General features: G+C 41.3%; 1 protein-coding gene across 2 annotated transcripts in view; it reads right to left on the minus strand.

Annotated features, from left to right (window-relative positions):
• ATP6V0A1 (ATPase H+ transporting V0 subunit a1) overlaps positions 1–21,947 on the minus strand; it is a 57,462-nt gene that overhangs the window by 3,557 nt on the left and 31,958 nt on the right. For both annotated transcript variants that reach the window (XM_027870615.1, XM_027870614.1), the window contains exons 11-20: positions 21,139–21,289; positions 19,848–19,987; positions 19,326–19,480; positions 18,546–18,636; positions 16,897–17,015; positions 16,143–16,359; positions 14,643–14,750; positions 10,687–10,794; positions 6,107–6,224; positions 5,583–5,754 (exon numbers count right to left, since the gene is read on the minus strand). In XM_027870615.1, the coding sequence (XP_027726416.1) occupies positions 5,583–5,754; positions 6,107–6,224; positions 10,687–10,794; positions 14,643–14,750; positions 16,143–16,359; positions 16,897–17,015; positions 18,546–18,636; positions 19,326–19,480; positions 19,848–19,987; positions 21,139–21,289 (1,379 nt within the window). The remainder of the gene's footprint in view (positions 1–5,582; positions 5,755–6,106; positions 6,225–10,686; positions 10,795–14,642; positions 14,751–16,142; positions 16,360–16,896; positions 17,016–18,545; positions 18,637–19,325; positions 19,481–19,847; positions 19,988–21,138; positions 21,290–21,947) is intronic.

The raw sequence follows: 21,947 nt of genomic DNA on the forward strand, positions 1-21,947 counted from the left end.
GGGGGGGGTTTCAGGAACCCATAGGTTGGGGTTGGGGAATGAAAGTGAGGAGATAGTTCCTTTATAAGAGGATCTCATTTGAGACCCTGTCAAATACAGGGCTTCCTTTGCTCCATCATCCTCCAACCCTAACCCAGGGCTTCTCCCACTGAAATCCCAGAAAAGCTATGAGAAAACGGGTGGGGGGGAGGGGAGGGTTTTTCCTTGGTTCTACTTTCTTTATACCCCGTGAGGCTGCTGGGGTTGCCCAGTTCCTAGGCCAGGCCTCCCGGATAAAAGAGTAGAATTTTCCACGTGAGAGAATGTATGTTGCCTTCCCCCCACATTCTACAAAGGCTCTGCCAGGGTCCCTGATACTCCCAGGAAGTCACAGAGTTTTCCTATAAGCAGCTTGGACTGAGTTCCCCTTCACTTGATTAGACTAGTATCACTGCCCTTGGAAGCAAACATCAATCTTCAGGAGGTGCTACTATCCCCAGTGAACTAACATGAATTCTGACTTAATTAATACAAATACTTCTAAAGCTGTATTAAATGACTGAAGCAAGGGCTTGGCTGTAAGATGTCTTCCTTCCCCCCATCCTGGTACCTCTTTTGTATGCCACCCTCCATAGGGTTGTTTCACCCACATAGCAGGGTAACATCTTTCATTTTGGAGTCAGCAAAGATAAAGATAATAAATTAGAGGGTGCCATTAGAGGGAAAGGGCCAGAAGCTAAAAGGTCTGGGCTACATATAAAGTATTCATATATACACAGTGGTGAGATGATAGATGAGTAGCCCTACTGGTGGTACAGAAGAATCATCTTCCAAACCCCAACCCCACAATGGCCCAACCCCCATCCTGAGCACAAGCTGCTCCAGGCCAGAAACAAAGTGGGCAGCAGCCCAAAGGCATCTTGGTGTCTGCTACACTGCCTTCCAATGGCAGGAGAAAAAGTAGGCTGGACACTCAGTTTACATTTATGCATTAGTGGCTCATTGGGGTTACACAACCTGGAATAAAGGAGCCCCCAGACCAAGGGCCTAATTCTGGTATCAGGAAGCTGAGACAATATCTCCCTTAGTCCAGAAATCATAATGAGGATCTTAAAGGGAACCAGCCAGGGACTGGGGCCAGTCTGACTTCACCTCCCTGCCCTACCACCCTGTGCCCCATAGCACAAAGCTGGAAAGCTCTCTCCTTCCCCTGTGAGGGAAACGTGCACTTCCTGAGAAAGAACAAACACAAAGTCCTTTGGGACTGGGTGGGGTAAGGCCATGGCTTGCTGCCTAGTCAGTTTTTCCACCAGCCAGGGACATGGTACAAATTGCTCTGTGGGGGCCCACTTTGACCACTCCCACCCTTCTAAATTTCTATCAGGAATTCTGAATGTAGTTGCAGAAGGACCTGAGGAAGTTCAACGTGTCTCTCTACAGATTCTTCCCAGGCTTCAGACCTCTGTGTATGTCAGTATATGTGACTCAGAAAGACCAACTGCACTCACACTCAAAGGTGGTCATATCTGGGATAGCACAGGAAATAGAAAGTTCCTGAGCAGGAGAAAAGTGGCGCCCACCTGAGACCCCAGGTAGGTGGGTCAAAGTATTAGTCCTAGCAAAGCTCTAGTACTGTACTACTCTTTCTGAGTGCGGAACATGGGTTTTCTGTGTTCATGACCCATATGTTCAAAAAATATCCTTCCCAGATTAAGCTTCAATATCGTTTCCCTCTTCTTGACCCTATTCCACCCTCAACATCATGTTGGGAAACTGTTTCCTCATCTGTTCAGACAATCTATTGGAGCCTAAAGGCCATCACTGACTTACTTACAATAAATCAGTCTCAAATCTATTCCTATTACCCATCAACCAGAGAGTGTCTCTGTGTGTGTGTGTGTGTGTGTGTGTGTGTGTGTGTGTGGTGGGGTGGAGGGGTGGGGGGGGGGAAATAAGAGAAATGGAAAGGGAAAATTTCAGAGGTGGAAAGAAATGCCCAAGATGAAAAGGGCTATATATAATGACCTTTCTGGGGAAAAAAATGTCAGTTTAAGTCTCAGTACTCAGGTTTCTGAATTACATTTCGGTTTTCTCTAATGAAACACCATCTTCACAGGAAAGAATTACTTTGAATTTTGGTTAACAAGGTCACATCATTCCAAATGTTTGCTAACAGATGTGATAGCAGGCATGGGAAGCAAGAAGAAGGAAAGGGAAAAAGAAAAAATCCAAACTGTAGTTCGAGGGGAAGGGGTATTCCTGAACTAGAACAGATGGCTCTCAGAAATAGTCCCCTGAGCATCTCAGATACTGTTCCATACCAGTGCTGGCTGCTATTGCCTAGCACAGGCCCTCTTGCTCCCCCCACTCGAGAAATAATCTCAGACCATGGACTTCACAGAACAGGGAATCAAAAGTTATCCTTTTTTCCTGCTGTCACTGAACAGGCCCAAAAATTGCACAATAGGGTAGTCCTATGAGCCAAAACCAGGACACAAGATCTTAACAGCAAGTGGTATGAACCCTACCCTGTAGGACGTCAGGAAATATCTCTACAGCCATACCCAGCAGAAGCAGCTGTTCTTTGGCCCTTCCAAGATGGCCACAGGTCAGAATTCTTCCAGCAACCCTGTTTCAACTTGGGAGATCCCAGGAATACCACTGGGATCTGAAACACATCCAAGCTGGGTGGGAAGGGGGAAGCGTACAACAACACCTATCCTTGTGGAGGAGATAAGAAGGGGATTCTCCAACCCACCCAATGAAAATTTCCTGGAGATGGTACTAAGTAATTGGGCAAAATGAGAGACGAGGCAATAATTGGATTCTTTTTTTGTTTTTGTTTTTTTGGCGAGGCAATGGGGGTTAAGTGACTTGCCCAGGGTCACACACTTATCAAGTGTCTGGTCTGAGACCAGATTTGAACTTAGGTCCTCCTGACTCTGGGGCCAGTGCTCTATCCACTGTGCCACCTAGCCGCCCCCAATAACTGGATTCTTAAGAAATGTTGCAAAGGGAAGTTTTTGGTTTTGTTTACCTCTTCCCCTTATGTATTAGCTAGCACTAAAAGGCATTTAGGGAAAATCTAGGCTCTAACACCAGAGCAGGAACTAGGATAAGCAAGGTAGATAGTTTCTTGGGGAGGGAACATATAGAGAAAGAACAAAGAAAGAGTGCTTCTGAGGGCCTGAGTTCAAATTTTAGCTTGTTCAACATTGAGCAGAATCATGAACCTCTCTGGGTCTTAGATTCCTCAACTGTAAAAAGAGGTCGTTGGAGAAGATAACCTTTCTGACCCATCCCAACTCTAATCTAGGAACCTATAACCTGGATTTGAGCCCTGACTTTCTCACTAGCTCTGTGATCATGGGCAAGTCATTTCACTCTGATTCTCTCTCTCTCAGAGCTGGCTGGTAAATTATCACAGGCCACATAATTGTGAATTATTAAAAATAGCATAAATATACATCTTTAACATCAGAAAATTCTACTCATCATATCAGGTAGGGGTTTATGTTGTGATAAATCAAGCCATATTGGTTACAGAGAAAATGTAACACCGCCAGGGGACAGAAACACATAAAGGGTGGAATTTTCACACTGAGCCTGGAGGTCACAAAATATCATGTCCTGTCTTTGACTAATGGGATCTGTTTTCTCAATGAATTGAAAATATTTGCTTCCATCTATCAAGGCTTGCAACTTTTCTCAGGCTTGTTCATAAGAGAAAACTTGAAATCAAGTCCCTCAACTGGGCATAGGACGGACACAGAATGGGCACAATCCCTCTGGCTACAAGAGTCGACTACAATCTAAAACTCCACTTCACCTGGAATCAGTTCTAACATATGAAAACAAAAGTAAGAATGATAATGCTATTAAAGCCACTAAGTGTGGGCAAAGGAGCTCCTCTCTCTCCTGGTCCTGTGATGACTGAAGCAAAGGAAGGAGCCAGACATTTAGATAGAACATGAAGAGAGGAGGTGGCTCCTAGAGTCCAGGAGGTAAAAGAGACAGTGGAATGAATAGGAAGGGAAGGAAGCCAGGGAGGGTGAGAAAATGTGACTCATACTGCTGTGAGTCACCACATGCTGGTTACTCAGATGTTCCTTTTACATCAAGTGCCTAAGGAAGTATGATGAGGAAGAGAGCTGATAAGCCGAGAATGAGGAGATATGCCTTTAAAAAATAATTTGCCACTCAAATGCTGTAGCTTTATTACAAATGGAAGAGTGGTGGGATGGTGACTGAGCAGGGGTAGGAGAATGAGGGAGGAGAGAGGAAAAAAATGAAGCCAAAGCAGAAAAGGGTGGGAGTGCTGTAGAGACAGCAGACCAAACTTTCTTAAAGGAATGAGCTGGCAAACCAAATCAGAGTGAGCTGCCCATCTCACACTTTTCTCTTCACTCTCAGGGCAGACAAATAAAAAGTTGAATATAGCACAACAGCTTCAGCTACAGCCAAACTAGATTAAAGGCAAAGATAAGAGGATAACACACCTACCTGGAAGGGAAAAGGTCTCAGGTTAAGATTTTAAATTTTACTTCAAGTACAGAAATAGCCAGAGCTCTCTGGGGAGAGTCAGATCCCAGAAATGGGGACTCATGGAATGTGAGGATCAGAAGAGATCTTACAGGCCATTAAGCCCCACAATCTCATTTCATATAATAGAAAGTTGTGGCCCAGGGAAGGGATGTGACAGGTCTAAGGTCACCCAGAGTGTGGCAGAGATGAGACTAGGATCTCCTGACTGATTTCTGCCTTTGAAGTAGCACACATGGGAGCTCCCATGCTGTGGCAGAAGTTGGACCATTCTACCTAACAATATTCTTTTTGCTACAGAAAGGAGGAAGTAAGGCTAGGCTAGCCAGATTTACCAAGAGTCAGAATGTTACAAGCTCTATTTTACAAAAACAAAACAAAAAAAAAAGCAAAAACTCCCTTTCTTCCTAAAACCACATTAAAGCACACATACCAAGCCAAGCTGCAGAGACCAAGTGAGGGCCTACTTTCTGACAGCCATTACTGCAATGTTTCCTCTCAATTCAACCCAGGGCTGCTCCTTGCAAAGGTAACTTCTTATATTTGCAGAAGAATATATTAACAGAAAAAAAGGGCTGGTCTATAGGGTAAAACTGAGAGAGCCAATCACTTGTCAAAAACCTAAAAAATCATTTATACTATGACTTGCATTTCCTTAGGATGACAATAGCAAACACCTGAGTAAAAATCAGGCATAATTCTTTCAAATGAGAATTTTGGGATACTGGAAAAACACAAAAACAAGAATGGACAACATGGTAATCTCCACCAAGGAAATTTCACTGGGCTAATGGAAGGCTGAGATGCTTTTCCAAAGTGGGTTCAGGATTTTTTTTCCAGCAGTTTTCCTGGCAAGCATTTCTAAATCAGTTTCCCCAGGACAGACCAAGATCCCACCCTGAAGGAACCAGAAAAGTGTTTGAAATTTCCCATGGGAACAGGTATGTGACCTGGGAGGCCAGAAGGCTTTCCTTCCTCAAGGGGATTTGAATTTTCATCTTAGTGATATCAACAATAGTGGGGTTTTCCCCACCTTCTCTACAACCTCCCCAGCCTCTTACCAGTGCAGCCTTAGTGCATGGAGGAAGGCAGAAAGGCCCTCCATCACCAGAAGGATGGCAACAGTCAGTGTGGCAAATCCTGCAAAGATGAAGAACAGGCCCAAACCTCCTGCTAAACTCTCCACCTTCAGACCAATATGGATCACCATGGTCCACAGCACCTCAGACAGCTCTGGAAGAAGAAGAAAAGAGTGAAGTGTCAGTGCATCAAGGGGCTCACTGAGAGATAAAGGCTTAGTTCCCTTGCTTAGGGCCCCATATTTCACTCTTACCGGCTTCCCCCATCCTAATTCCCATAGACTTGGGGCATATCAACATTACAAAACTGTGCTGAAAACAGGAGTTGCTGACCTCTCCCTGCATTTTCCCCCAGATCCATTTTTTTTCTTTGCCCAAAGCTTCAGGAGTCCTAACGCTTTTATAACCAATCTATTAGGGAATTATGCTTCTAACACCCCACCGAGGGCTCTGCCCAGGGATCAGGGTTAGCCAGTAGCATCTCATCATAGGAGAACAATACTCACGGGCATGAGCAAGGCTGAGGGCCCAGAGCCGAAGGTAGGAGGCTGTGTTAGAGATGCAGCCCAGGCAATATTCAATGGTGTGGATGGCTTGATGCACCACGGTGTCACCAAAGTTGAACTGTTGTGGGGAAAGGAACCAGGGAGAGTATATGAGACCACATACTGCATCAAGGAGCAGCAGGCATTAGAGGAGTCCTTGGCAATGTGACCTGAGCAAAGTCACTAAGTGTTGGCTGCAGTTCTCATAGCTGGACGCTCACCTCTGGAGCAGATATGAGCATGTAATGTTAAACCTAGCTCTTAATTTCCCTTATAGTTTTCTCTAGAACCTACCTGGATTAACCCAGTTTCTCTCTAACTTAATCAGAGTCTTATTCTTTCAGCACTATAGCAATTGCGCATTTTTTCAACCTGAGAGAATATAAGCTTGAAGGCAAGAATTATATTGGCTTTGAGTTTTTATTCCAAGCACAGGACTCTGCTCTGGGAATGCTCAATAAATAATACCTTGTTGACAGATACCTTTGTCCCAGACATTTCATGCCATAGAGACTCCAGAAAAGGGAAGCCTTTGTCTAAAGTACTGACATTTATTGCTTTACCTTTGATATGCCACCAGGAGGCTGACTGTTCCTATACTTAGGTGATTAATCCTAGGCTGCTCTCAGGGGAGAGAAGAAAAAATCTAACTGGAGAGAGCCCTGCATCTACTCTAGGGAAGGCAACCTCTCCTTTCTTTGTGACCTTTGAAAGAACAGAGAATTTATTTTGCAAAATTTTATCTGGGTACTCAGTTTAGGCCAAACATGACATTCCCTTTTACCCCTTCCACTGTCATTTTTTCCCCAGCCAATTTCCTTGCAATCACCCAGAGTCATTTTCAAAACAATGGGAGGGGGTCAGGACTCAAAAGTTGCCTCTGCAGTGCTCCCAGAGAGGTCATAAAGCTGGAGCTCTGAGAGAAAGCATATAATGGCCTCCAGAAGACCAGAGAGCTCATCACTACCTCCCACTAACACAGGTGGAGGGACAAAGCAGTCCTGCAAAGAACCACCAGAGCCCTAGATCTCTACCCTCCTAGAACAACCACTCCCCCGCCAGACTGAGAGACTGAGAAAGAAAACTTCCCATAACTCACAGGTTAAAATTTCACAAACACAACAAACAGATCAGCACCACTGGGCAAGGCAGGACCATGTAGGCCTCCAAGAGAGCGCTTACCATTTCCCCCGCTCCCTACTCAAAGTCAGAGCCTCAGAAAAGAGTTTGGGCAAAACTGCAGCCTATTTTCTATTGCAGTTTATTTCTTTCAATGTGAATGTGACCCCCACCCCAAGGGGCACCAGACATGCATGTGGGAAGACACGTGACACCTCTCTGTGCATATGGGGCCAGCTCTGTCAATTAACTCTGTGAAGACAAAAGCAGTCCTGTTACGTCCCCAGGGGGCAGGACAAAGTTCATCTAATGAAAGCATGCTTTACTTTGGCCTTGGGCTGTAATCATTCTGGTGTGTTTCTCAGCCTTTCCTCAGGATAGTTTTCTTAAGTCTTTTTACCTAGCTACCTCTGGGGGAAAAAAAACAAAAAACAAACAACAAACAAAAATATCCTAACAGCTCCAATGAATAGTGAGGAACTCAAAACAGTTTTCTAGCTCCCCCAAAACTACAAGAGGAGGGAATCATGTCCCAATTCTGTCGAGTTCAATATTTTCAAACAGATTCACTGATAAAGGTTAATTCCTCTGACTTGGCCCTTTAGGAACTGCCTCTTCTATTATTTACAATCACCCTGGAAAGGGAGGAGCAAATAACTAATACTGGCTTCTCTATGGATGATTAAATGGGCCAGGCCCATGGCTGAGAGAACAGCGTGCTAACGCGGTACATCAAGTATTTCTTCAGTCAATTGTTCACATCTATTTCTAAGATACATAATTGCCATAAATATTCCCAATGATCAGGGAATATTAAACAGTGCCAGGCAGTGTAACTGGGTTACCAAAATGAAATAGGGGAAATTCAGGCAGAAGTAGGAGATTTTTTTCTTAACTTGGTCAGATAATTGTCTCAATTATCTGAATTTGGTTGTAGAAACCTAACTCATGGGTGCTTAATAAGTATTAAATGTTATAACTATTTAACCACCTCAAGGAAGCTGGCCCTGGATATAAGCTGGGAGGGTAAAGATTTTGTAAAATCTAACTGGTGGTCCTTCTGAGATGGTAAGTTCCAATGTAAGAGAGACAAATGAAGAAATCTATACATGGAATTTTTATGCTCTTAGTGACTAGGTGAGTTACAGGCCAATTAGGAAGAAGGCCAGAAAATGGGACCACAGTTGCTGGTGTTACATGGGAAAGAGTGGTACACACACACACACACACACACACACACACACACAGACACACACACACACACAGACACACACACACACACACACACACACCGCAGCTAGGAAATATTCATAGATTGACCAAGATGTAACACAAAGACTGCTTGATGCTAGAACAAAGACCATGCAGTCTTTGGGAAGAGAAAATACTTCCTGGTATTATTCCTACTTCACTACAGGGAAAACTGGGAAGTGAAGGTGGGGAAACAAGGAATACAAAGTTTTTGGATTTTGCTATTTTAAGGAGAACTTCTGGGGAAAAGGCAAATGAAAGAACTTTGAGGTCCGTAACACACACACACACACACACACACACACACGCTTTTCCTTCATCATTACAGTGAATTACTGTTAAGCTATATTGACCTTCTAATCCATAGGCTACTTGAGAATTTTGACAATTTTCTCTTCCCTCTACCACAAAAATCTGCATGTATTTGTTATAATAGTGGACCCTTCTTTCATGAAGAGTATAGTTAGAGGGGATGTGAAGTCAGACACTCTGAGGGGAGAAGCCTCCTGTCGAAAGTTTTGCTCCTTCAGCTTGTATCACAGAGGACAAAGCTGAACTCCAGGTTAAGTGAAATTCAGGAACATTAATTACGAGCCTATTGGGACTTTATCAAGCTGATGAAAGCAGCAAAAGGCTAGCTGTATCTAAGATCAGGGGGAAATGGTAGAAATGGCTCATAAGCGCTTGGTGGCAAGGAGAAAACACAGGTATTCCTAGTGGCATAGGAACTGCAACATCACAAGAAAGGAAGACAGAAGTCAATGTGATTTAGCCCCCAGTGCAATAACCTCAAGAATGCCAACACAGACATCACTTGCAGTTTTTTCAAAAGCCATTCTCAGTTGACCTGTAGAGGTATTTGATCAGCAAAGTCAAAGGAAACAGAAAGAAAGAGGTGAATGTCGTGAGATGCAGTTAATGCAGATGAGCTAACTGTTAAGAACACATTTCATGAAGTATTAGACATGGTCATGAGATGAAGGCTGCAAGGATATGTGTATGCGGCAAAGTCAGCAAAATGATCACAAGGATGGGAAGAGAAGCTCCAGATAAACATGAATGCAAAGCCAGCTTTAGTCTTACCACTTCATCCTCGGTAGGCTTGAAAATATAAATTTACACTTAGTGTGAGGCCATACCAAACACATGATTACAAGTATTGAGCACATGATTAATGAATCTTCTCTCAGTTAGACAAACAATACTAAATGCTGTTAATGTACTAGAGGCCTCTCCTCAGAATACAGGGAATGTATAAAAAGCAGATTTTTGAAACAATAAAGAGATTTTTAAAAAATGAGCGTTGACCCTTTAAAATATTTCTTTTAAAAAATCTGACACTCAGATACATCGTGAAAATGGCTGGGTAGGCTAAAAACCTGAGATTCAGCCAGGTGGTGGTTAGACTCTCATCTCTTATCAACTTTAAAAAGGACAATGAAAATAGATGAGCCATTGTCATTAACAATTCTGACACATTTTACTGTCAGATGTTTAGAGAGTGGTGGACTGACAAGGACTATGTAGGTAGTTCTTAGCCAGACCAAATGACTTTTCAGTTTCCCTACAGTAAAAGCTTTCAGTCAGAGTATCTGAAATAAGAACACTGACTCCAGGACAAGGGGCTGCAGAGGCTAGTCTAAAAGAATGCCACCATTTTCTGAGTGGGTGGTCTTTTTTTTCCCCCCCAAATGTAAAAGGAACAGGATCATCAAAGTCAACTGGAACAGCATAAAACAGAGTAATAGCTTTGATTTTACTGATACCAAATAATGTGGATAATCCTTGGGATGACAGAGGCAGGAAGAAATGCATGGTCCTTGGACCAGTAGCAGCATGTGCTCCTAGTATCAAGAGTTCAGGAGCTGGGTCACACTCTGCCTTCAGTGTAGACAGCAATGGTGCTTGCATGGAATAGACTACCAGTAACATGTAGCCTCAAGAAGTTGAACATTAGGACCTAGACTGCCAGAGGCTCTGTAAGGAGCACTTGGCATCTGGGTGCAGCAGCCCACTGGAAAATGTTATGGAACTCTAAGAGTTCAGAAGGCAGGCTGAATTTTTAGGAGAAGACCAAGAGAGAACAAGGCCTCTTAGGTGTCCAAAGTGGAGGGAGAAAAATCTCACACCACTGTCTTGCTGGTCCTAAAGGCCAAGATTCATGATCTTACCTCGTCTGCGTCCTCTGAATGGGTGGAGAGTTGGTCATGCTGAATAATCTCAGCATCCTCCTCAGTCGGTCCGTTGCCCACCCTGATCCCACCAAAGTTGTGAGTTCCCTACACAGATGAACAGAAAGAGTAGAATTGCCTGGACTTTAATGTGACATTCATTGAGTGGGGAGAGGGCAATGGTTAGTTCATACAAACCTCAGAAAAGCATCATATTCTTACAACACACACCCACACAAAAATCCCACTTTTTTTTTTAAAGCAAAGTGAAAATACAGAACACCCAACAAACCCCATCCCTCTATCTCCAACCCAACCTAAATTTACAGTTCCATTCTGTTCTTGAAGAAATGTGTAATTCTGACTGCTGCATCTGAAAAAATCAAACTTCATCACAATCAGTACCCATCAAGAAACCTGTTTGAATGAAATGCTTAATATAAACAGATCAGAGTCACAAATTAACCTTCAAGGAGTCAAGTTTTTGTAGCACTGAAGATAATATCTCATACAAGTTAGGTGGGCTAAGCAACAAGTGACTGTATCAGTCTGATAAACTACTGACAGGTATACATTAAAGCCCACTGTTCTTTCACAGACATATAACTGTTCTCTGAATGGACACTCTAGAGCAAAAAGAAAAGGTCAGCCCCTATCAGTGTAGGAAACCCACTCATTCACCACATAACTTTTGCTAGGAGAATATACAGTAGTTAAAAATAAATAATTAAAAAATCCCCCTTCCTTAAATGGAGGATTCTGGAGTGTTAGAACAGCTCCTTTTATAGGCATTTGGTCAGATCCTGAGCTCCTCCACATACAATGACAGCACACAAATTCTCTAGGCTAACAATTCTTACATCAATTTGATTGTACTCAGCTTTTGAAAGTACTCAGCTTTAAAGAAGCAGGAGATGACCCCTGAGTATAACAAAGCAGGGGAAGAATTAGAATTATGCCTAACTACAGCCCCCCAACATTCAGCCTCAATCTGCTGTAAAGTTAAAGAGACTGAACTTAACTGTTGTTCCAGCAAACCCTTCCAGCTCTTGTACACAGAATATAGTTCAGAAGGGCCAAACAAGAGAAGGACTGCTCCTCTGTTCAGCAGTCGCCTCAGCTGCACTAACCATAATGCATGCAGGCTGGGTTACTTCCCTTCAGATTCCCTCTCTGGGCTACACCTTTCAGTATGTAGCTCAGAGCATAGCCTACTGACCAGGATTTAGAGTAATCCTCAGCTCTGGAACTGTTTCAGGCTCTAGGTTGTGCTACTGAATGTGGTGCCTAAGGACTCGAAAAGGTACACATCCTAGAGGATGGCAGTGGAACAGCGGTGAAGAGAGAAAATGTGATTTCATTTGGCATACAACTTAAGTTTCTGACGGGGGGGGAAGGTTGTGGGGTAGAGGAAGCAGAGGAAAGGAACACATGGGAAGGGTGGGGCTCATTAAAGTAGAATGCAGATTCTGAAGGTTTCCATGAACCAGCAGATAAAGCAGAATCAAGACAGATGGGACATTCCAGAACAGACACTGACAGGCCTCTTTAGAACAGAGGGGAAAAAAACACTGTGAGAGAGGTATAGGGGGGACACACACAACTGGTAAATACAAAATAACTTGTTACACAAAATATATAACAAAAATAAAACATAACAAAATCATGTTAGTGTTTGGATCTGCAGCCCATCCATTTTCTTAATCTAGGGTTCCTAATGTATAAAACTATTATAGTCCCAAAGACCTCTTGCTTTCCTCCTGGAATGGATGCTTTGTCAAAAGCTTCTGTAGAGAAAAGCCAATCAGTAAACAGGCCTCCAGACCCAGAAGTAAAACAACATCGTAGAAAGTCACAGAAGAAAAGGCCAGACTAAAAGCATCAAGATTCACCTTAACTTTACAAAGAAAAGCAGAAAGAAGAAGTTTATGGAAAGAATAGCCATATCAAGGCAATGGACCTTACATTTTCTACTTACAGGGAAGAAAAGAGTCTACATGCCACAATCAAGAAGTATTCATAACTTACTATGTGGCAGGTACTGTGCAGTATTGCTGTAGCATCAGCATTAAAATGATCTCTGGGTTAAACAATCAGCACTTTTTAGCCTAGTGATAGGATGTTTAGGAGAAACTTAGTTTAATGTTTTCAGAAACACCTGATGTAAATAACATCAAGGATATAAATAACATTTCCTTTTCTTTTAAGGCTGTCTGATACTACTGGTGTACAGAAGTATGATTATAAGTCATTTTTGCTGAAATGCTCTATACGTTATAAATATAGATGTATATGTGTATTGTTTTTCTAGAACACACCATGCTAATTTGGAAATTGTCACAGGACATGATCCTATTAAGAGATTTGTTATGAACAAATACTTAACATTTTTATTTCAAATAACTATTGCTGAATAGCTAGGCAGTGGTAGAGAGTGGAAGGGATTAAGACAGATGGCAAATTGATTTATTTCATCAGATATACAGTACACACAAAATGGCATGAGTGATACTGGAAATCTCATAGGAAAGGCTGAGGATACAAGGGCTCCCCAAATTTTCACAGCGTAGAAGAAGCATGTAAAACCCTCTTCTGGAGAGAAGCTATATCATCACTTGAAGTAGTGAATGACTCAACATCAACGAAGTATAGAAAAGGTAAATTCAGAAGTCATATAGATAAGCTTGCCTAGAGGATGAAAATTCCCTATTATATAACAAAATATAGGGACATGAAAGTGGATTAGTCCACTGCTGTCATCTTGAGGATGACAGGGCTATATCTGGGGTACAACTAGATCCATAGAAGTTACTTTCCTTGCACCCTGACATATGAACTTAGCATGTCATAATTATACTGATGGCATCAGAATTTGTTTTCAAGAAGTAGAAATGTCTTCTGCCGCGGTCCCAATAAGCAACCAGGACATACTTCCCAAGAGCCATACATGCCCCACGCCCTCAGTATAGTTATTCTGCATTCTGGTACATGACTAGGAAACTCTTTAAAAATACATAAAGTGATTGTTGGTTGGTTTCCAATCCACTCACTGTTGCAGCCGCTGCTGCCTCTAGTCCCTGCTCGTTCTGGGTTGGGCTGACTGGGGCCTCCACAGGCTGCCCTTCCTGATAGTGAATGGAAGAGAAAGGAGGAGGAAAGAAAAAAAAAAGGGGAGAAGGATAGATTGGTGGTGGTGAGGAAGGGAGTGATGGCAGACGAATGGAGGATACATGGGAAGATGAAAGATGGTCAGAGAAGGGAGAGGGAGTGTCTTGTAACTGCACAGCTGTGCAACAGAGCAAAACAATCCAAAAGCTGTTTGAGAGTCATGCAATAAAAGCATTCCTGTTTCCCCAGGCACGCATCCTGAGTTAAACATTGTTATATAGCCAGAAATGAAAAACAATCAGATGTACATTAGCAGTAAGTATACAAAGGTATGTATATTGCTTTAAAAAGAAAAAAAAATCAGCTCTGTTTCAAATAAAACCTTTTTCCCGGATGTTCTGGTTAGTGAAAGTATTACTGACTCATTTTAACAGTCAGTGGTGCCTCAGCATTAGCCTTGTGGTTTCCCAGGCAAACCACACAACTAAATTCACCCATTCACCATGCCTATAGCCCCACTCTGGCTGATGCTTTTAGTTTTCATTGGCCACAGGCTGATAAGAGTAGATATAAAACAAATACTTTTTTTTTTCCTTTGTGGGGGGGGAGGGGGAGAGAGAAATGGAGGGAAGATTTGGTTTCTCTATTCCAGCCATTTAAAGCTGAATATAGAGCTCTGAGAAGCAGACAAATATGCTGCTGTTTTACAAGGTCATCAGACATATCAGGACATGTTACATAGAAGGCATTCTAGGCAATACCCTTGAATATAATTAAGTTGTTCAGTTGCTGATCTTAAAAACAAAAACCTACTAGCTTTGGGAAGTACATTAAAATCAGTCACCCACCAAATGTTTCCTTCTTAAATACTGATGGCGAAGGATCAGTGGCTTAAACAACAGCATCCATGGAACACACAGCATTGCAATCACCACCAGAAAGCACTGAACTCCTTGCTGCAGGAGAAAGGAAGAGGAACAAAACACACTACATGTAAATCCACGAGGTCAAACACACAAAGTTTCTAATCACAGCTCAAATGTTCTCTAAGACAAATGCTCCACAGACAACATAGTCCAATCTCTTGGAACAACTAGAAGATGTGAAGTGTGTTTTCAGTTAGCATTCAGGCCTTTTCCCAGGAAAACTTTTAAATAAGCGATGCGCTCTTCAGCAGCTGGAGCTACCAGCACTTCTCAAACTCAGCAGAACATCTGGATCGACACCTGAATGAACAATCCAAGCCCAAAGAGGAGGCACTAACACTGAGAGGGCAGCAGCCCGTTGGCGCCATAGTGCACAGAGCGCCAGGCCTGCAGTCATGAAGACTCATCTTCCTGAGTTCACATCTGGCCTCAGACACTTCCTGGCTGTGTGATCCTGAGCAAGTCGCTTAACCCTGTTTGCCTCAGTTTCCTCATCTGTAAAATTAGCTGGAGAAGAAAACGGCAAACCACTCCAACATCTTTGCCAAGAAAACCCCAAATGGGGTCACAAAGAGTCAAACACGACTGAAACGAATGAACAAGAACATTCACTAAGAACTGTCAAGGACACCAAGTCTGTTCAGCAACAAAACCACAGAAATTCTAGGAGCATCAGACTTCCACAAGTGGCCTAATAGGTCAGGCCCACAAGCCATGAAATGTTCAAAAGACTTTCTGTGTAGCAATTTGAGCTTCAATAGATAGCTAAGACCCTAGGAGGGTAACTACTCTGAGGGGCTATGCTGAAATGCCCCCAAAACTTAATTCTTATTTTTTTTTTTAAATAATCATCTACAGTGGACAGAGGTGCTACAACATATTTTTCTTCCACTATACTTCAATTTTTCACTTGAAACAGACAGTATCCTTCTCCATACTGAAAGGATTAATTTTTGCAAAGCACAAGGTATAATCTCTAAATGGAAGATATAGGAAGAGGGAAAGGGAAGGAAAGGGGAAGGAGAAGGGGGAAGGTGGAAGGGGAAGAGAAAGGAATAAGTATTTATATAGCACTTACTATATGCTAAGCACTTTTATTAACATTATCTCATTTACAAATATTATCTCAACTCTGTGATATAGGTGCTGTTATTAGCCCCATTTTTCAGTTGAGGGAACTGATGCAAACAGAGGTTAAGTGACTTGTGAAGGTCATATAACCAGTAAGTGTCTGAAATGGGATCTGAAATCAGATATTTCTGACTCCAGGCCTAGTATTCTATCCACTGTATCACTGAGCTCCCAAGCCCTGAATGAATGACATCTAATGCAAAGATGCCTATGTCTAAAACACCAGATCTTCTACTTAGTGAATAACTGAGTATGTCAGACTGACCTAGGTGCATTCTTGGGATGACTCACCTGCCCAGAATAAAGCATCTTATTACTGGAGTCCGAGTAGGAGAAAAGGAACATGTTTATAAAATGGATCAGAAGGCTTGGTGCATCCTTAGAAGAATGAGCATCATAGGCTGTCCATTTATAAAAAATGAGGATAACCAAGTAGCCAAACAATGAAGTTATGAAGATAATTTCAGGAATAAACTCAAGGTAGATATTCAGAGGCTTCTTGAAATAGCTGCAGAAGGAGAGACAAAGGATCAAGCTGAACAGATTATCTTAAGGCAGTGTTACTCTTCTTTGGACAAAAGTACCTATGAGCCATAACCCTGGCTCTTCCCCAATTTTGTCTTCACTACTATTAAGAAGGAGCAGAAAGAAACTTTGGTATTTTAAGAACATTCCAGAATCAAATTTTAGCCCCAATCTCAAGGATCTTGAAAGGAATTCTAAATTATGCTCCTCTCCCCACTCCCCTATTCATACCATATAAATAAGAATGGGACTTTGGAGAGTATACCCCTGAGTTGTATAAAATAATTATGTGTAAACACATAACATCCGCATATTATGCAAACTAAAAGACTAATTTTTAAAAAAAGATTTGAAAAGTACTACAAGTTGTAAATTCTTAAATGAATGTAGGCTAATCTCATTCTGAAAAATAAAATTAAAGGAAAAGGAAATCTGAAGAACAAAGGCCTAGTTAAATACTCCCTGAAATGTTGACATTTTTCTAACCAAGTATGCCCGTACATTGGAAACAGTAACTCACGTATGGTTGAGAAGGCTGAGAGTAACACCAAATATCATGTGGATTATACCAAGGATGACAGACATTTTCATCTTAAATGAGTTGAGGAAGGTCAGTTTATTGGTAGCAATGTTCCAAATCTGTCATATAAGGCAAAATAAAAAAAAAAGTCAGAGACATTGGGTAGATGCAACAAGTTTGGTCAGCAAAATTACTGCAGATCTTCCTTTCTCTCTCTTTCACACATACACACACACACACACACACACACACACACACACACACCCCCCTTTAAGCCCTGATTCATGTCACTCTCTTGCTAAAAATCTTCAATGGTTTCTTTATGATATACCAATTAAGTTAAAACTATCTCAAATGCAAGCCTCTTCATGATCTGGCTTTATTATACCTGTCCAGTCTGATCTACAACCCAAGAAGACTCCTTTCTGGACTGTTTATGCCATTTCCTTCATCTGAAATGTTCTATCTACCCTCATCTGTACCTGGCTAAATTCTATCCATCCACTAAGATCTAGATCAAAATACCACCTCCCTTATGAAGCCTCTCCAATCACCCCATCCAGAAGTGATGTCTTCCTCCCCTCAACTCATATACTGAACTTAGTGTCGTTCATACAGAACTAGATTTTTTAAAAAATTGTAGCTATTGGGTACAGATCTTTTTTCCAATAAGCTCCTTGAAAGTAGGTAGGGCTGTGACTTGCAAATCTTTTTTTCCTCACAGAGTAAAAACAAACAGGTAGATATTCAATAAACATCTACTGAATTAAAACAAACAAAAATTATCTCTCTGCAAAGGCACTCTACTTGGTACTAGAAATACAAAGATGAAAGATGGCATGATTTCTGCCCTTGAGAAGCCAAAAAACCTAGTGTGATGGTAAGAAGAGTAAGACGCACACATAAATAATGTAAGTTAAAATAAAAGTGCCTAGGAGATATCAGAATAGGATAACAGAAGAGAGAGGGAGAATTCAGTTCTAGTTGGGAAAGGGCTGTGTGGAGGAGGTGGCAATTGAAGGAAGAGAAGAATTTCAAACAGGCAGAATCATAGGGAAAATCCATCTCAGCTTTAGGACAAAAGATTAAGAATACACTGAGGTAGGCAAGGGTAGGCTAAGATCTGGCAACAGCAAGTAGTCCAATTTGCCTGGAACATGTAGGGCCTGAAGGAGAGGGGTGTAAACTAAGACTGGAAAGGTAGCTTGGAGTCAGATTGACAAAGGCCTTCAATGTCAGTCAGGCTATGGTATTTGTACTTTATCATTCACACAGTGCGAGGCCACTGAAAAGGTTTTCAGTAGAAGAACGTGATTAGTAACTTTTTCACTAGAAAATCAGTTCAAAGAAGACTAAAACTTAGCCATGGCTTAAGAAATGAGTTTTAAGACCTAGGCTGTGATTTCAATATCAGTTTTCTCTAGTTCACCACTGAACCACCTGCATTGAGGGGAAGGGATACTCCTAGGAAGAAAACTTGAGGCCCTATTCCTCTATTCACTTATGGCTTTGACCACTACTGACTGAACCTCCCTGGAAAAGGTCCAGGTCTTCAAAGATTCCACAGTTAAGCTGTCTTTACTTTCTCTTAACCAGGACTCAAGTAAAACAGAAAAAGGGACAAACATAAAGGAAGAAAGAGCTCTCACCGGATCAATGCCAAAAGGATAAGGTCCCTCGAATACACCTTTGATGGCAGGGTCTAACTGGAGAACAGGATTTCCCCGAAGTGTCTCTTCTCTAGTGAGGTAGGTTAAAAAAAAATCACATTTACTGTTATGGCTAAGAAAAGAAGACCTTGGGCTAGAAACAGAAACTTATTTGTTGGAAGAGACAGAATAGTTATGGCTGGGGTGAGAAAGGGAAGAGGCAAACAGCTGAAGTGAGCTGAGAGATTGAAAAAAAAAAAAGAGGAAAGATACCTATAATGAATCAAACATATCCCAAAGGGAAGAATTTAAGAGTTCTTTTTTTGATATTTTATTACTTTATGAAAAAAGCCAATGGGTCTGCTCCCTGATATTTTTGAATCCTACCAAAATAATTCAGTTTGTTATATATAAGAGCACACTGCATCCTTTTTGAAATAAAGAAACCTTTTTGCTAACTTAGCCATTCCCCCCCAAAAAAACTAGCTCTGGGTTTTTTGTGGTACTCTTAATCAATGGTGTCAAGCTCAAAGTAAAAAGGATTCACTAAACCATATATAAGGATCTCTTGTGGGTCACATATTGCCTTAGAAAACTATTAACATTATCTACATTCCACTGTATTTTTATTTTGCTAAATACTTCCCACTCACATTTTGATCTGGTTCAGGTTGCACTTGGGAGTGCACACCTCTGCTCTAGGTCACCACCAGTCTTTAAAAATAAAGCTGAGCATAAGAAAAGAAATAGCTTTGGTCTTTGGCTTCTCTAATAACTTACGTCCAATTAGATGCAAACATTGGCCTGACGCTCCAGGATGACCCAAATATGTTAAGTGCTTTGGAAAAGCAGTCATTGTAGATAAGTCCAGTGTAAATGGAGAACACACCCATAAGCAGAATGATATATCGACCATTAAACACAGTGCTAAACATCTGGCATACGGAAAGAAAGCAGAGCATAAGTACATATTTACAGGATCTAGTCTTGGCACAATGTTAACAAATGTCTCTCAGAATGCAGCATCCCAATCCCCCCATGTGTTCCATGATTTATTTTGGGTCAAGCAACTCAAAGAAAAGACCAATGTGAGCTACATGTTTACTTTCCCAAGTAGCTGCCAGTATGTGACTAGTGTTTTAGTCATTAGTGACTAGTGATAACTTCTCTCTTCCTGTTTATTTTCCTGACAAAGTCTATGAAGTGACCAAGAGGGTTATATTACTGATGAAAATTTAAGCCAAAGCTTCCCCCTCTACCTTAAATATCAGTGCAACTCTTGAAAGGGTGACTTAGCTTTACCTCATTCTCATTCTTCTGGGAGAGGATTCTGCTCTCTCGCATCACCATCCAGATAGCAAAGAGAGTCATCAAAATCCCATGGCCAAAGTCTCCAAACATCACAGCAAACAGGAAAGGGAAAGTGATGATGGTATAAGGAGCTATACAGGAACCAAAAGACACAAAGTGGAAAGAAAAAAGACTAAGTGTAGAAATCGGTAATAATACTAATCTGTTGAATCCACCATAATCCTCTCTATATTTTGTTAATAACATAACAGGACCTTCTACTCTAAGAAGTCTGACATCAATTGTCAGACCAGATAGTTACTGGGGAAATATCTTACTGGTGGGGTCCACAATCACAAAGTCACAAAGCAACTTTGACTTTTAACTGTAAATGAAGATGAAAAAAGAAATGAAAGGGGCAGCTAGGTGGCGCAGTGGATAGAGCACTGGCCCTGCAGTCAGGAGGACCTGAGTTCAAATCCGGCCTCAGACCAAACACTTGACACTTACTAGCTGTGTGGCCCTGGGCAAGTCACTTAACCCCAATTGCCTAAAAAAAAAAAAAAAAGAAAGAAAAGAAAAGAAAAGAAAAAGGAAATGAAATAATAGCTCAGTTAAACCTCCTATTCCCTTTCTCTGACTTCAGTACCACCATTCCTAAGACAGGTTTGTTTGTTTGTTTTTCCCACTATGGTACAGTTATTATTTTTCAATAAATAATTCTGCTAGGAAGTGAGAGATGTCCCACACCCAAGATAAGGCTAGTTCTATTTTCAGGCTTGTGATTTAAGAATATGAGGCTCTGAGAAATTCTTTCTCAAAGAACTACATCAAGTTATTTGAACAGTAAGCCATATCTTGCCTAAGATATTATCAGTTGATATTTTGCAATCTGATTTGACTAAAATATGCTGCCATACCTGAAAAAATGAGAGCCAGTAAGATTATCTTCATAATATAGAATAATCATAACCAGAAATCAACATTTTACTTGGAATTACTTCTGCTGGAGCTTTGCCAAAAGAAGGCTAAGTATTTTATAGCCATGAGGAAATATGTTAACAGTTTAATACAATAAGTTGTTCTAACTTCCTTATAAGATGCAAACAGTCCTTCGTATGAAGTCTAAGGTTTCACACACAAATCTAGGACTGATAGTAGCCAAAATGGACAATAGCACCAGTCCAACTGCCAACAGGGATATTATCTACTATCAGAAGACTTTTGTCAGTTTATCCTGGCTGCTCAACAGTAAGACTTTTGTCCAGAAGTATCTCTCAAGGAAAAATCTCTAGGATATTACCTGGATTAATCTCCCGGTATGTTCCAATGCCATAAGCATCTACCAAATTCTGAAAGCCAGATGTAAACTTGTTGGTTTTGTTATAAGTTGGGGGAGTCTGGTTTGTCTGCATCCTGTTCAGAATGGAAGGCACTGTAGAGCCACTATGCTCCTGTGAAATAGCAGACATACAATGTTAGAATACTTTTCCAAGGTTTTGGGGGAAAAGGGGAATAAATACAAAACTCACAAGGAAAGATTTAAACTAGTTATCAGAAAGAATTTCCTTAAAATTAAGTTACTTAATTCTAGTACTGGCAACTAAAGAAAGCCGTGGAATCAATCTCCCTGGGAAACATTCAAGTCTGACTATCTTTTTCACTCTCCACTTGTTACCAGATCCCCACCACCTCAAAATTCTCTGAATCTTTCCCTTTCCTTCTCAAAAGGTGTTTTTCCTTTCCAAAACTACATCTTCCCTTTTGCTTTTTCTCTTGCTTCTGCTCACTTCTTTTTAAGACCTCAATCTATTAACGATTCCCTCTCCCTACGGCATCTTCAACCTCTCCCTCTTCATCTGGTTCCTTCCCTCTCTGCTTCCTCTCCCCTGACCCTTAGGTATACTTGAGCTATTGTACTTTATTTTTCCTTTCACCATCAAATTTCTTAAATTGATAATTTATATTTGCTGTTTCCACTTCTTCACCATCACTCATTTTAAAATCAGAATCACACAATTTCAAGGTTGGAAGGGATATTGGTGGACAACTAGTCTCACACATAAACAAAACAAATTCCCAGTATAATATAACTGATAATATAAGAAATGT

Source organism: Vombatus ursinus, unplaced genomic scaffold (assembly GCF_900497805.2).
Source record: "Vombatus ursinus unplaced genomic scaffold, bare-nosed wombat genome assembly UNPS02014797.1, whole genome shotgun sequence".
Classification (NCBI taxonomy): domain Eukaryota; kingdom Metazoa; phylum Chordata; class Mammalia; order Diprotodontia; family Vombatidae; genus Vombatus; species Vombatus ursinus.